The sequence below is a fragment of the Styela clava genome, chromosome 2 (genome assembly GCF_964204865.1).
Source record: "Styela clava chromosome 2, kaStyClav1.hap1.2, whole genome shotgun sequence".
Classification (NCBI taxonomy): Eukaryota; Metazoa; Chordata; class Ascidiacea; order Stolidobranchia; family Styelidae; genus Styela; species Styela clava.
The window spans coordinates 2,468,311-2,482,773 of record NC_135251.1 but is presented as its reverse complement, the minus strand read 5'-3'; the positions used below and the strand labels follow the sequence as shown (position 1 = coordinate 2,482,773).

At 37.1% G+C, this 14,463-nt stretch overlaps 1 protein-coding gene across 1 annotated transcript in view; it reads left to right on the top strand.

The window, feature by feature from the left end:
• The first annotated feature begins 4,080 nt into the window (after nucleotides 1-4,080).
• The window catches only part of LOC144420007 (uncharacterized), a 39,647-nt gene continuing 29,264 nt past the window's right edge, over nucleotides 4,081-14,463 (top strand). Inside the window, exons 1-4 of the mRNA XM_078110303.1 lie at nucleotides 4,081-4,280; nucleotides 4,533-4,686; nucleotides 7,480-7,839; nucleotides 8,619-8,786. Coding sequence (XP_077966429.1) covers nucleotides 4,081-4,280; nucleotides 4,533-4,686; nucleotides 7,480-7,839; nucleotides 8,619-8,786 — 882 coding nt within the window. The remainder of the gene's footprint in view (nucleotides 4,281-4,532; nucleotides 4,687-7,479; nucleotides 7,840-8,618; nucleotides 8,787-14,463) is intronic.

The following is a 14,463-nucleotide window of genomic DNA, read 5'->3' as shown; positions in this document are numbered from 1 at the left end:
CATTGATCACTATAAACCATTGGTTAAATTTACCCAACTTTATTGTTAAAATTCCGCAGATACAATCATTTTTACTTCATGGTCTATTAGGTTCCATTACATTTGAACCCACATACATTTGAACCCATGACAATTGCACCTGTATGCTATTGCACCTGTGGAATTTTTTTTGTTTCACGGATAGTTAAACCCATACTAACCCTAACCCATGGGTTTTAGCACCCGCATATAGATTGAACCCGTGGATATACGCATGGGTTCAAATGTACATGGGTTCAAATGTACGGTCACCGGTCTATTAACATGCTTAAGTAATCTAATTTTAGAAACACGTCAAACGGAAAGGAATGTGAAAACAATCATTTACTTTTCCCCCAAACATGCATGAACGAGGTATCTTAAAAAACACTGATCGTGGGTGGAACATGCATACTTTCATGCTTCATCAATATCCCACACTCAGCAGAAGTCAAACATATTTTGAGTAAACACACCTTTGTACAGGGGTATTTTGGGTTTGATTCACTTGAGTTGCAGTCTGGGTTGTAAATAACATGTTGATTTTCATGTATCTGCGCGTAAAATTACAGTATCACTTGCCCCTGGGTTTGTATTTGTAGTTTTCCCGTTATTAATAAGTAGCCTGATAAACCATGGTGTAAAATGATTAAAATATTTGTGAAATGCTTAATAAAATTGAGCTTGTCCAAGGATAAGCACTAAATCAACAATCCAATTCAAGACTTCTCACAATTATTATGTGCAATTTCAATCTGAAATTACCATTTACTATCAGTCTACCATATCATAGTTTGTGAAAAAATGAAGAATTCAATGTTCATTTTGGCTATGGTCTGCATAATTAGTAAATAATGGAAAAGGTCGCAATATAGGGCAATACTCGTTAACTTTTGTAAATTGGGCAAACAATACCATGACCTTCCTAACAACTAACTTCATGACAAAATTGTAAGGGGACTTTATGGACACCCCGCATAATTAGTTTGACGAAACATGGTATAAAAACGGTTGTAAACAAACGAAACAATGCGCTAAGGCTAACGTCTCGTTACTTTGTCACACTTTGTCAACGATCCACGAAGAGAGAGAGTTTAACAAGCTCGGAATATACGTGGGACACGCCATCTATGTGCGATCCAGCAGTATCCCATACTTGGCAGTATAATTTTTTGAAACACATTGCTGTTTTTATCAGTTTTATTAAACTGAGAAATACGATGTTGACGCGTATTCTTAGTAGTTGTAATTTGGGCAAACAAGACCATGACCTTCCTAGTTAGTTTTACCGAGTTTGATGTTAGTTATATGTAATTAGTTTGAGAAAACCATTGTATAAAAGTGATTGAAATAATCGCGAAATGCTTGCTGAAACTGAGATTGTCTAGGTACAGACATCAATATATCAACAGTTCATTTCAAGTCTTCTCCCAATTGTTGTTTCCAATTCCTGTCAAAATTACCGGCATATTATAGCATGTGAAAAATGAATAAGTATATTTTTATCTTGTTTATGTTTCTCCTAATTCTGTAAATAATAAAAAAGATCGGTTGAAATAGATTAAACTTTTACAGCCTATGTTGTCAATTCTATGAATCAATTGGTGAAGTGAAATATTTTTTTACATTTCTCCGTTTTTTGGACTAATTTTTCAAATCAAGAAATTCATTTAGACGAGAGGGAGGGGCCGTTTAAATGAAGATCGTGGTCGCATATTTTGATGAATTTCCAACTGTTATAAAACTTGGACAATGATATTAAACTGTTAGGTGTTAGGATCTTTTGTACATAGTCCCCGCCACTAGTGCAAAAATGTAAGATTTCAGAAAAACAACCCTCGCCACATTTTGAAATAACAACCCACTAATTATCCAGTGCAATCTGCATCCCTAACTCTAACTGGATAATTACTAATTTTTTTATTTTCAGCATTGGTGGGAGTGTTTTGGGCGGGGCCATTGTACAAAAGATACATGTGTTATACTTTCCTTTTTTGTCTGAATGAAGCGTAAGTGAGTTCTGTGGTTACAGTTGGCATTTTAATATGCTCAATACTTGCTTGCACAGAGCCATGTTCTGAGCAAAAAAAACTTGAAACACGTGATGTCTCAGTATTTATGCTTATGGTGGAGAAAAAATGTAAAATTTCTGGAATTGTCCTGTAGTGTCACTTGCAATAGCCCATTACGAGTTCGGAGACTGTATGGTAAATATACCCTATGCCCATAGGTCTGCCCACCTATACACAACATGATGTAAAGTAGGCGAACAAAATTAGCTTTCTCTATATTGGTACACATATTTCCGGAGCGCCGAAATCTGAAACTACTTTTTATGTCATTAGAGTTTAAATATTCTTGTGTTTCAATATATATTCAACATAATAGTACATAAACATGTTATATTTTGGGAGATTTTATTACCACCAACAAAGTCGACACTTTTGAAGCAACAGAATGCAAAATAATTCAACAAGAATTAGTTGATCATTATTTGTGTTGGTCAGGCTGCAAGACAGGTTAGGTCACAGAGAATCTTGGCCCTTGCTTTATGAAAGTAATCATTCAGATATAGCATCAGCGATGGAAAATGGATAAGAATACTGTATATAGAAATAAAATTTGTATGTGTGAATCAGCAATCGAATTTGAGTTTAATATTGCAATTTGTGATGTTAATAGGTCAAGTGAAATTTTTGAATCCGAGAAGGTCTAGAGAATCAGAACAAATATCGAGAGCATAGATTTATGGGGTGTACTAGGGTTTTGTGTATTGAACTGCAGGCCCTTTCTCCTTGTTTACTTTCTATTCCGGATCCGTATGTGGATGTTGCCACAAGGATGCGTGACTGAGATAGTATTATGAAGATAAACCAACCAACCAATGTATAATGTATTTCTGTGATTTTAATCTTACAATTTTTAACTAATTACTGATCTTTATAATTTGCAGCCATATCTTGTTTTATCTGAAGAAGTTAGACTATGATCTAACGAAAGCTCATAAATATACTTGATATTTTGTGGAAAGAGATTATGTTATTTTTATTTGGCATAGATTTAGTCTTTATAATTATTTATAATAGTTTTTTAATTTAGTTTTTGTAATTTGATATTCATCGGAAAAATACCGGGTTCGAATACATGGCAATAAAAATTATTTGGGGGGTGGCGGGATTATATGGAGACTTACGACTGGTCTTACATAAAATTAAAACTCTCAGTGTAGAAGCAATCGGTAACATATGGCATTTTATTATTACCCTGAAATACCAGTTTTGTTTTGTTTTTGAATGTTTGGGGTCTAATATAGCCAACAATATCTGATGGGTAGTTTAAACTTGCATTTGTCACCTAATTTTAGCAGCGGAATCATGACTATGTACCATGACGAGTACGAGAAGTTTTTCATAACTCTACATGTCAGATTTCATTAGGTACTCCCTTTAAAATAAACAAATTTCTCATTAAAGAGTTTTATCCTTGCAGAAAATTTGAAAAAAAAAAAATTTTTCAGTGCACTTTCCTCATGATCGAAACTAATACATACCGGTACTCCTTTCTGCATTCCTGTCCTAAAAACACTCAATATAAAGTAATTTCTGTCGGTGTGAAGATATTTTTGCCAAAAAAACAGTATTTCCTCACACATAGAGCAGGGGTCCGCAAGTACTTTTTGGCAGCTCTGTTCAAAACAGAAGGCGTGGAATGGGTGTCGCATGAAACATCATTGAATGTATTACTTGAAATCGTGAAAACAACAATATTAATTTAGGAACAATTATGTGAATGGTACAAAGTTATTATGAATAGCGACTGTTTACAAAAGTGTACATTATATAGCAGATTTAATGGCATCTATGTTAGGCTTCATCGCACTTGGATGACAAATGTTTTCTTGTTAGATTTGTAGCAGCTTCAGTTAAAGTTCATATCCTAGAACTTTGAAGTTATTGTCGAAAAGTATTATTGAATATTACATCGGATGGATCTTTTTTTATGAAGCTTTACCAGATGGTCAATACGCTGGATGTTTAAAGTGTATGACATTGTAAAGCAAATATGTCTTATCAAAAAGTAATAGCAAAAGTCAATGATAACACTGAAAAGTGCACTGACCTCTATGACTTTGCCGAACCTCATGGAGTTTTCAAGAGAAAACTAAATGTGGACGTAACTCCTCAATTGGAAGAAATTGATTTTTATAGAGGTGGAAGAATTCCTGAACACGATTATGTACCAGAGTCACCTAATCAACAAAAGTATTTACAACGAGAAAGAGAAATAGGGATCAGAAAAGAGACACAACTTGATGAATTGTTTAACAACTTTAAACATGGTCATGTCTGTTTCGTGGGGCCCCCTGGTTCAGGAAAGACCACACTCATGAAAGCAACCTCAAGAGATGTCATACAGGGAAAATATTTTCAGGGGAATATCAAGATGGTTCCATATGTAGAATGTAAACAATTTATGAACGACAGTAAAGTAACAGCAGAAGAACTAATTTTCAGCAATCTCACAAAAGAAGAAAGAGTTCAAGCAATAGACATTGCAAAAACTCACCCAGAGGAAGTTTTGTTTATGCTCGACTCCTTGGATACTCTTCAATATACAGTTGATGGAGTTTATGAACTCATCAGTCTAGATGAGCCTGCATATCCTGAGGTAATAATGTGGAATTTTCTCTCTGAAAAATTATTTCCTGGCTGTCGCATTATATCGTCCAGTCGTGAACATTCCATCAGAAATTATTGGGGAGAAGTTCGACCAGACAAGGTCATTGCACTTGCTGGATTAACAATGGACTCCATCAAAAAAATAATTTCAGGATATGAAGGAAATGAAGAAGCCGAGAAAATAATAGAATTTCTCAAAATCAAAGCTCCACCACTCTTGTTACTGTGCACTACCCCTGTGATGCTGGTTTACACGCTGATAGCATTAAAATTAAAATCTGACTTCAAACCAAACACCATGAGTGGTATTATGATTGTGGTCATGCAAAGTATCTTACGATCACCCCACACTCACCAAGAGATTTCTATGGAAGTTTTGGACAAATTAAAAGAACTATCATACGTTGGGACAGTAGAACGTCGAGTTCTATTTACAGAAGATGATTTTCGTCAAGTTCATCTAAAACCAGAAAAAGCAACCGATCTAGCAATTCTGGCTCCTGGAGGAATATATCGTAAACTCTTTCAAGGAATCCACCTTCTTTACTTTCAACATCAAAGTATTCAAGAAATGCTCACATCTTTCTATATTCTTGGACTGGATTTAAAATCTTTCAAGGAGTTCGTGGATAAACATATTCATACCGGTCACTTTGTTTTCGTCAGAAAAATGATCTGTGGATTTTTATTGAATCCGACAGTTTATGAAGCAGCCGGAATTTTACTTGAAGGTAATGTGTTGTTTATTGTTGATTCAAATTCAAGCTAGAGCCATTTTTTTTCTTGATTCAAATCTGAAATTTGTTACGCGTTTCTCGCGTTATCAATTAATCAGTGCAATGGCCTAGCAGTTAAAGTGTTCAACCTAATAACTGTATTGGCATTGTAGGTTACTCATCTCGGGTTCACATCGCATACTTGTCTCTTCACCTAGGCCCTAGGGTGTAATAAATTTGGTAGACAATGCTGACTTAGGAATATTCCTGTAATTTTAAGAAACAGTAACTCTATGCCTAGCTTATCAGTGCACACTGTTACAGGGCATTGTTCGGAGCCAAATCCATGAATAAGTCCATATAAAAAATTAATTCATCAATGCTGTAATTCTTGGGGATAGGGGCAAAGGTTGAGATGCTACTAGGGCAAGAATGGGCAAGATTTTCCGACCAGGGGCCAAAAATTGTGCCCACTTAGACTTGCGGGCCATGTAAGTGTGATGTAAAAAGTTACATTTTATGAAAAATATTTGGCCCACAGGCCGTACTTTGCCCATGTCTGTACTAGAGATGTACCGATACCACTTTTGTCGCCGATACCGATACCGATCCGATACCAGCTAAAAACGCCGATACCGATACCGATACGCCGATACTACAAAAAGGCCGATATTACCGATATTCCGATACCGATACTATGTAAATATTACTTAATTAGGTGTGTTGTGTAGGGCAGACGGGTTAAAACAATGGTCTCTGAGCGTTGTTCATAGTACACAATATTTCAGATCGAAAAAAAAAATATATATATATGTCGCATAATATGAAATTAATGATTGGTATCCATATGCTTTTAACTGATTAAGATACATTGTACAGTAACGCTAGTAATCTCGGTGTTCAATTGAAACTCATAAGCCGGGATGTCCAATATGAATTTAATGTTAATATCGCGACCTTCAAAAATCGTTATTCGTGTTTAAAAGAATATCGAATATCACCCACACATTCTAGAGCCGCCGTCCTAAGATCAAATTAAAAGCATTTTTCAAATATTTCATTACGTCGCAATCGTAATCGTCGACGCAATAAGTAAGTCAAAGCCAACATGAAAGAATATCAATCATCACCGACCAAAAGAAGGCCTACCTATAACCGTCGAGGACATTTTTTTACTTTACTATTTTATAATATTATACAATTGCTATCATATATTTTGTGATAGTCTAGGGCTAGGCGGTCAATATACCTGCGTAGAGGGATAATTGTGTCGGAATTTAGTCTATTGATGTCGACCGACTAAATGACACTCGTACTTGACGACAAACTGTCAAAATTTATACCCGTGCCAAAAGTCCATGTGCCATTAATAAGGACCCCAATTCCACTGTATGATTTAAAACTGGGCGTCTAATTGCTTTTTGTTATGTGCCGTGTTGATATATTTCTTCATAATTACTATGTAATATTAAAAATTTCAATATAAAAATTTGACAGCGAAAATAGCCAAATTAGTTGAGCTAATTTGGCTGATAAATAGCTAAAAACACGTGAATCCTATTCTCTCGCGGGGGTGGGGACATGTATGGCTCATAGCTCACGATCTCTCCAGACAAAAAATAAATTAAAAAGTAGTATTCCAACTTATCTTTAAAACATTCTGGACCATATCAAAAAGATAAATATATCGGAAATATCGGCCTTAATCTCACTGATACCGATACATGGCCGATATTGCCGATACCGATACCCGATACCGATACATCGGTACATCTCTAGTCTGTACTAGGGTGTTTTATTGCAAAGCAAAAAGTAGCCGAGCATCATTATTACACATCAATTATTATTATTACACATTTTACACTGGATTTGAACTAAAGTTTTAAGCTTGGGGAAATCTGAAATGCAATAACAAACACTAGTCCAAACAATGTAACAGACACATTAGTGTAATGAGGTGCCCAATACATTGATTGGCGATGGCTGACTAGATTTAATTTTTCAATAACTAATATAAAAGAGATAAACGCTAGTCAATCTTAACTGAATGGTAAATTCTCATTCAGACACAAGTATCATCAGTATACATATATTCTTATATTTTCACAGAAATTCAGGATATTGAAGAAAAACGAGATATTTTCAAGAAAAGTCTGCAACTACAACTCAAAGAAATATCACACAAATCCGATCTTTTGGAACTTTTCACTGCATTGAACGAAGCCAAGAATGGAATGAGCGACATTGTCAAATCATCTCTTAACAAAATTGACATGTCCGTTTATCCTCTTTCTATCAGTGATGTTCATGTCATTGGGTCAGTAGCTTTCTACTGCACATCACTATCAATGGATTTCTCTGGATGTGATCTCAAGTCAGCCTCACTTCAAACTCTGGCATCTGAATTGAAAGAATCAAATGTGAAGGTAGAATTTCTGATATCAAATTCTTTAAAATTTGTTTTCATGTCCTTACTATAAATAAGGCTTTAGGCAAGCAGCTCATATTCGGAGTTACCGGTACTACTATATAGTAGAATTATATTAATTATATGTTAAATTATATATCAGAATCTTTTTGGTTTGAAAGTATTTACTGAATTGTCACACGGAGTGTTGTGGTGGACCTGGTTTTAAACATGAAATCTGCGGTCCGTGGCACAAATGTAATTAATATAGTTAAATTTCCTATTTGACGAATACTTACTTGACTATAAAGTATGTGTAAAACACCATAGAGCAGAATCTTTAGCACTCCTGTAGTATGTGCACCGGAACATAGCATGTGTACCAGGGTTGGGGTTAGGCCATAAATTTATTCCAATTATTTCAGTTCAGTTCTATTGGGAGTTCGGGGACTAGCCAAGTGAGTCTCGAAGTATTTGTACCTGAAATTATGGCCTAGCCCTTACCTGCTACCAGTTCTACGTTCCAGTGTCCGCCATCTTGGTTAACATACTACATGAGTAGTTCATTTTGTTTTGTCAGTATTAGATTTGCTTAATAGGTATTCATGTTTTATACAATTTAGCCAATAAATGGCAATGGACTATTGCACACGGGGCCTCTATCAACTGGAATGTTTCATTAGAATTCCGCTCCATGAAAAAGGGTGAAAACCACTGTCCATGCTCAATTTGTTGCTTAATTCAACAAGATTTATAACAGTCCAATTACAACCTCAAATTGTTCTTGCCTCTTTATAGATCATGAAGTTCAACCTGTATGGAAACGCAAACATGGGAGTTGAAGGTTTATCATCAGTTGGACAAATACTTTCCAATCAATCCTGTGTTGAAGAGTTCAGCCTTATTGACTGCAACCTGTCATCAGATCAACTACAAGCTTTAAAATTATCCTTGGGCAGTACAGAGGTATAAAACAATAATATATATTCACATAATTATCGCTTTTGAAAGAGTTGGAGAAAATTTTGATTTTATTTTTTTTAATTTTTTTCATTTTTAAATTCACCTTTTTGAATAATAGCTTTCAGGCCTACTCATTTTTTTGAATATTTGTTTAAAATACATATTAACCAATACCTATGAGCAATTTAGTTCTGTTGAGTCTTTTCCTGTGATTGTGTGAAATACCTAAAATTGCCCTATATTGCACTCAAAGAAAGATTTTTTTTCTGATAAACTTCCAAGTTTAATTGATTTTTATTAAAATTTTCGAATAAATGGGCAGTGTGAGGAGCAGCATTCATTTTCTTGAGTACTTATCGAATATTGTTTTGAGTTTTTGAGAAGTCATATTCTATATGACTCTTATTCATGTCTTTCACTCTAAACCAAGCCCTGTGCAAGTGTCCACTGAAGGAGTTACTATTTTCTGAAAATCATCAGATTGGCATTGGCTTCCCATTTTATTACAGCTTGTGTTCAGTGGTTTGAACTTGTGCCAACGCAGTCAAGTTCATTGGTCTTACTCATTGGTCATCACGCACATGCATGTCAATTCATAGTTCTCATGTTATCGTATCATCTCCAAAAATTGCTGTTTGGTTTGAGTGTTCGATAGTAAAAAAAAGAAATCAAACTTTCGATCAAAAATAATATTTCTTAAACAATCAATGAAAGTGTTCCATAACCAAATGGAATGTCCACTCATATAAGCTTGAGTCACAGCTTATTACATTTATTTTGTCATCTAAGCACTATAACTATAAATCTTTTGACATAATATACTTTAATTCTGCTGCCGTAAACTTGTAATTTAGTATATCCCAATGAATCATATGAGGTCTATGAGACATAAATTAAGCTTGCCTTTTCATAACAAATCTTGTGACAAATATTAAGTTTTAGTCTTTTGTAAGGATTCATAAATTACCATTCATAGCAGTGGTCGGCAACCACCAGGCCGCGGCCAATCGCCGGTCCGCAGAGAGGTGACACAAAAACAGACAAGGCCGTAATAAAACCTCTACAATCTAACCACAAGCGCAACAACTAGAAAACAGCACCCAACAGTAAACCAGACAAACACAACACTAAGAGTTGTGCAAACTGCGGGCCAAATGTGGCCCACAAGCTAATTTGTTGCGGCTCTCGAACGACCTGAAAAAGCAAAAATTGATTCCAAATTTATTATTGTCTCTACACGGATTTATGTGGTGACAAGTGCTGCTGTACGGCGCTTCCTATGTACCAGGGCCTCAGTTACGTGTCGTTCGAGTTGATTTCGATTTTTTAAATTTAAAAATGTTCGGGAAACGGAGCAACAAGGGTAAAGCATTCCAAAGTGCTTAAACGGAAATATATTTTTCCTTCTTGAGTATTACAAAATCGGTTTGCTCGATATGCCCAGTCAGCATCACAGTTGTTAAGGGTTTCAATGTTTTAATTAAACTCGTTACGAAACGAGTCGTCGAAAATTCAACCCCGAGACCCGGGACTGCGCCACAGCTCATCTGTGCAACCGTTCAAAACGTGTAATGTGCACGTTCGGAAGAACATATGGCCTTGAGCAGCATTATATGAAATGCATTACACTTAGGTTAAATTTTGCACTCGCTTGTTGTCACTTTTGGGACCCGGAAATGATAAGTCGATTTGCCAGACTCGTTTTATTGAAAATATTCAAAACGGTTGACTAAAATACAAATGAAATAATTAACACCAAATAAATCAAAGACAAATGATACAGAATATTAAACTAATACTTACACAAAACAACTCCATATAACAGCATAGTCCCAAAACGACAGATATACAACCAAGGTAAAACAGTAACTATAAATGCAATACCATACGAGCTGTAGACATGCAAATATCATAATGTTATATCGAACGATTCGAAATACAGTATAAAAGAAGACTATTGAATGAATTCAAACTTCAACGTTATAAAGGCGATGTAATCTTAAACTGCCATAACAAGAAATGAAATCCTAAACTGCTACCACCAGAAATGCAATCTTAAACATCTTGCTGAGCTTAGGGGACGATAATAAAATAAATACGTAACACGATAACACGTGAAAGAGAAAAATGCGACACGTCGAATACGAGAAAACAACACAGTAATGATGACGACGACGAGATAGCGATAATCATCACGATGACGATGTACAACTGAAGGAATCCTAACTAAACTAAACTTTAGGACCACACGGACTGCCGACAAAGCCACCCCATGACTATCCGCAGGAAGTCATTATTCTAGGAGGCAGATTTTCGATGCGGGTCGAATATGTATGCCATTTATAGTTTTAACCGCGACAGTTCGGACTCGTCCGTCAGAACCAGGGTAAATTTGAATAACACGACCAAGTTGCCAACGTCCTCTCGGTGCAACGGGGTCAGAAACGAGCACCAGATTTCCTTCTTGTAAGTTTCGTTGTTCCTTCCGCCACTTACATCGTGTCATCAAATTCGGTAGGTAATCTTTTTGCCATCTTCTCCAAAACTGATTACAAATAGCTTCGGTTTGCCTCCATCGTTTTCTGTAGCATAATTTCATCACGTCTGAATCCAGTGGAAACACTTCGGCCGAATGCCCTTTCAACAAACAATTTGGTGTAATGGCACTAAAGTCGGTTGGTTCGTCGCTCACTGTTGTAATGGGTCTACTATTCATGATGTCGGTAACCCTCGCAAACGCGGTCTTCAAGACTTCGTCGGTTACACGCACATTCCCCAGAACTGCTTTCAAAGCACGCTTTGCGGACTTTACTAATCTTTCCCAAACACCACCAAAATGGGGAGCGTAAGGTGGAGTGAAATGCCATTCAATATTGTGTTTTAAGCAAAGTTCTGCCACGCGAGATTCATCTATCGAGTTAAGGACCGTTTTCAGCTCTCGGGAACCACCAACTATATTTGATCCGTTGTCCGACCATATTTGGGATACAGGTCCTCGTATCGCAATGAAAGACAAAAGTACACATATGAAGGAATCAGTATCCATAGTCCATGCCATCTCAATGTGTACAGCTCTCATTGAAAGCCAACTAAACAAACACCCCCATCGTTTCTCTAAAACCCTGCCTCTCTTTGTTTGGATCGGGCCGAAGAAATCCAGCCCGACATTTTCGAACGGTCTTGCTTCAGTAACACGAACTTTGGGCAGATTCGACATCAGTGGGGTTCTGCAACTTGCTCGACGTCTTTTACATTCCCAACAATTATCAATTATTCGTTTGACAAGTTTTCTCCCTTTTATATGCCAGTAGCGCTGTCTTAATGCGCTAAGCGTGGCCTCTGGACCGGCATGTGCGAGTCGAATATGAGCAGCTTTCATTATCAACCATGAAATTCGACATGGGCAGTTCGAATCACATTTCAAACTTGAATACGGCAGTATAATAGGATGTTTCGAACGCAGTGGGATATTGGCATTTTCAAGACGGCCCCCGACGCGGATCACTTGTCCATCGAAAAATGGCGTCAGATTAAGTAACGTTGATTTTGATGATAAATCTTCTCCGTTAGTTATGCATTTGCGCTCCACGCGGAAATGCTTGTTTTGAGCAGAAACTATGCAATACCGGCCCGCGAGTTCCAACTGTTTAGGAGTCACAAGTTGAGCTGGCAGCGGGCTATACGTCGGACATTTCACAGAAAGATTCTTAAAATACCGAGCTGCCAACAAAACCACGGCAGTTCGTTTGCATAAGGAAAACCACGAATCAAAACGTTCGACATCGACGACCTTTTCGATTTCCGAATCAAGTACTCCATCGCTGTTATCCGTAGTTATAAAACAATCTGCTAGTATGCATGTTTGATATTTAATCTCTTGGTCGTGGTCGTCAACTGCACGTAATGCTATCTGGCTTGGCCAATCACTTTCGGGCATGAGCAAAAACTCTGGTCCATGTAGCCATCGATCAGAATTTTCTAGAAATTTGGAAACCGTCATTCCCCTAGTGCAGTAATCAGCGGGATTCTGTGCGGAGTCGACGTACTTCCATTGGTGTGGCCGAGTGTGATCGAGTATTTCGCGAACGCGATTGGCTACAAATGTTTTAAATCTTCGAGTTTTATTTTTTAAATATCTCAATACACAAGTCGAGTCGGACCACATATGTACGTCGCCTAGTGGAAGGGATAGTTCTTTTCGGAGAAAATTTAACAATCGCACGGCCAAGAGAGCACCTTGCAATTCTAAACGAGGCACGGTCATACCTTTCATAGGTGCGACTCTTGCATTAGCCGCGATAAGACTACACTGAAAATTCTCCCGGGAATGCTTCGATATTATGTATGCTACCGCGCCATATGCCACTTCTGATGCATCACAGAATATATGAATTTCATACGAGGAACTTTCACATTTAACACCTTTAAATTGACGTGGAATCGAAAAACTCTTTAAACATTTCAGCGAATTTATCCAATTTTCCCAACACTTCAATCTCTTATTATCAAATACTTCGTCCCAAGCTAAGTTGTCACGCCAACATTCCCGCAGTAATAATTTGGCATACAAAATGATTGGTGCTACAAATCCTAATGGATCGAATATTGAACTGGTTACACTAAGGGCCTTTCTTTTCGTGGTAAATTCAGTAAATTTCTGGTGGTCGAATATAAAGCAATCCTTCTCGATGTCCCAATGCAAGCCCAGAGCTTTTCTAACAGGTAATCTGTCCAGATCTAAGTCAACATTAGTGACGACACGTCCACTGGATATTTCACGTAAAACCGATTTAGAATTCGAAACCCACTTGGTCAAGTTGAATCCTTTATCGTGTAACATCCTAATCATATCTTTAGCTGTCGATACCGCGGAATCAACATTCCATTTCGAAGTAAGTAAATCATCGACATAAAAGTCTCTATCGGTAGTTAATATTACGTCTCTAGGAAACTTGTTTCTACTATCGTACGCAGCTCTATTCAAACAAAAGTTTGCGACATAAGGTGAATCCACAGCTCCAAAAATACGAACTAAGAATTTATACACATCTGGCCGTTTGGTTGAAAAAAGGTCTTCCGACCAGAGAAAACGTGCAGAATCCGTATCATCTTCCGGCAATCGAATCATATGAAACATGGCTTCTTTATAGGCGCTTATAGCGATTGGTCTTTCCCGAAAACGTAAAAGCACCCCGACTAGATTATTGATCAAATCGCGCCCGGACATCAATCGACTGTTCAGACTGACGCCGCAGCAAGTAGATGCCGCGTCAAAAACAATTCTTAGTTTATTTGGCTTGTTGGGATTTTCAACGCCATGATGAGGCAGAAACCAAGTTCGAGGACCGCGAAACGCCTTTTTATCTGAAGTTAGCTTACGCACCCAACCCCTTTCAATATTCTTTGCCATTTCTTTACAATATAAGTTTCGCAAACGTTCGTTTCCTTGGAGTCGTTTTCTAAGATTTTCGAACCTGTTAAGCGCTACGTGTTCGTTTTGCGACATTTCGCAATTTTCATTTCTCCACATAAACCCAACCTCGTAATGACCGTCGATAAATCTAATTTTTCTTTCCATCAAATTATCAGTTTGTCTATCTTCAATCGACTCACTACGGGTCAAATTGTACGCCGTGCCTACAGCTTCAGTGGACCAAAATCGCTCGACTTGTTCTTGCAG